Genomic DNA, 1,893 nt, shown 5'->3' with positions numbered 1-1,893 from the left:
AGGAGGAGCAGGTGATGGAGAGTTTAAGAGTCCTCATGATATTGCTATTGACAGTGAAGGTTTAGTGTATGTCACTGATTATAATAATCATCGTGTTCAAAAATTCACTCATGATGGTAAGTACCTGTCTAAGTTTGGTAGTGAAGGATCTGGTCCTGGTCAGCTTAAGTCTCCAGCAGGTATTGCAGTAGATAATGCTGGTTTAGTGTATGTTAGTGAACAAAGTAATCACCGTGTCTCAATCTTCACTAGTGATCGTGTGTTTGTTCGTAGTTTTGGAGAGAAAGGAGCTAACGAAGATCAGTTTCAGAGTCCTTATGGTGAAATGACATTTGATAAAGATGGTCTCCTTTACATTTGTGATAATGCCAATAATAGATTAGTAATGTATTGATAACATAATTAATTAACTAGTTTTATAACTAATAATTTTATAATTGTTTTAATTTTTAAATAAAATGGCGGCCAAAAACGAGGAAGAAGCTCGGGAAGAAGCAATGGAGACTGAGAGCAGCAGTGAAGGAAAGAAAAGGATACACTTTGGGAGTTTAGAAGAGAAAGAGAGAGAGCGTTTACTATCAGGACAATCCTCCTTTACGTCATCTTCTGTCCTAGCTGGAATAAAAGCTGGAAACATTAACATTACTAGTGGTGCGTGGGCGTAGTACATGTACATGCATGTATTATTTTATTTGTTTCAGATTCTTCAGTTGATGTTGCTCAGTTGCCTGACAGACAGAAAGTACTGATAGATGAATTTGAAAAGAAGAAAAGAGTTAGTTTTTAATTAATTAAAACTCTGCTCGTAGCCCCATAGATATTAGAGTAAATGAAAGGGATTGGAAATGGGGCGTAGCAACAGAAAATGCGGGTTGGGTCACCACATGACAACCATCAGTGTTTTGATTGATTTCCCATCTCCTCCATTGGTGAAGTTGCTCTGGCAGGATTTCGAATGAAATTTGTGCTGCTCCAGGATAGCACTTGCTTTTGATATATAGCCTATTCCACATAGAATTTTAAAACTACCTGCAGCAAGGTTTTTATCTCCAAAAAGCCATTTTGCAGCCAGTTAGAGGTACACAAAGTCGCCTGTTTTTGAAACACTTTATCGTTCGTAAAACACTCAAGCTTCATTGTATCAATACACAAGTTAGCTCATTCCATAGGAGATTTCAAGCTCTTTAAAACGGTTATACTTATTCGTAGCTCAAGAACAAAATGAGTCTCTCAGAGGGGGAAAGATGGTATTTCTAGTTAATGAGTGACGCGGCTACTAACACATGCATTGATTTACTGAACAAAAAATATTAATAAAAAGCATAAACACTGGTTAGTATTGTGTGTGAGTTTTGTTTGCATGAATTGTATTCTCTTGGAGTTATTCAAGAATAAAGCAAAAAAATCCCTATTTTTTACTCCAAAATCGGTCAAAAAATCCCAACCCTCCTCTGTTTACTTTAGCAACAATACAAATGAATGGAGGTTTGCCCACGCCCACGCTTCCGTTTCCAATCCCTTTCATTTACTCTATTATCTATGATAACTCCAATCACTTCTTGCTCCACCCATAAATAGGTGCGGTCTATTGTAGTGCCAACGTCTGATTCTGAAGTGAAAGCAAAACTGAGAGAAATGGGACAACCTATTTGTAAGCTTATAGTATAGCCTCTCTTAATGGACACTCTCTATAGCGTACTCCTCCATTTAACGGACCTCACCTAGTGTACCAATTACATTCCTTATTGTGTAAAATAACCTCCACATAAAGGACACCTCTGTATAACAGAGACACCTTCAAAGTGTCCATTATATAGAGGCTAGGCTATATACATGCATGTATATTAATGTGTTTTTCTCTTCCCTCCATTTCCAGGTTTGTTTGGCGAAGGA

General features: G+C 37.4%; 1 protein-coding gene across 1 annotated transcript; it reads left to right on the top strand.

The window, feature by feature from the left end:
* Positions 1 to 54: 54 nt before the first annotated feature.
* LOC105315965 (E3 ubiquitin-protein ligase TRIM71-like) lies at positions 55 to 394 on the top strand (the record flags this gene model as incomplete). The annotated part of the gene is made up of 1 exon (XM_011410747.1): positions 55 to 394. A coding segment is annotated over one exon (340 nt), but the record flags the coding sequence as incomplete, so codon positions are not given.
* Between the last annotated feature and the right edge of the window lie 1,499 nt (positions 395 to 1,893).

Source organism: Amphimedon queenslandica, unplaced genomic scaffold, assembly GCF_000090795.2.
Source record: "Amphimedon queenslandica unplaced genomic scaffold, v1.1 AMPQUscaffold_6545_Cont21497, whole genome shotgun sequence".
Taxonomy (NCBI): Eukaryota; Metazoa; Porifera; class Demospongiae; order Haplosclerida; family Niphatidae; genus Amphimedon; species Amphimedon queenslandica.
Note: the sequence above shows the minus strand (reverse complement) of the source record. Positions and strands in the feature narration are given on the sequence as shown.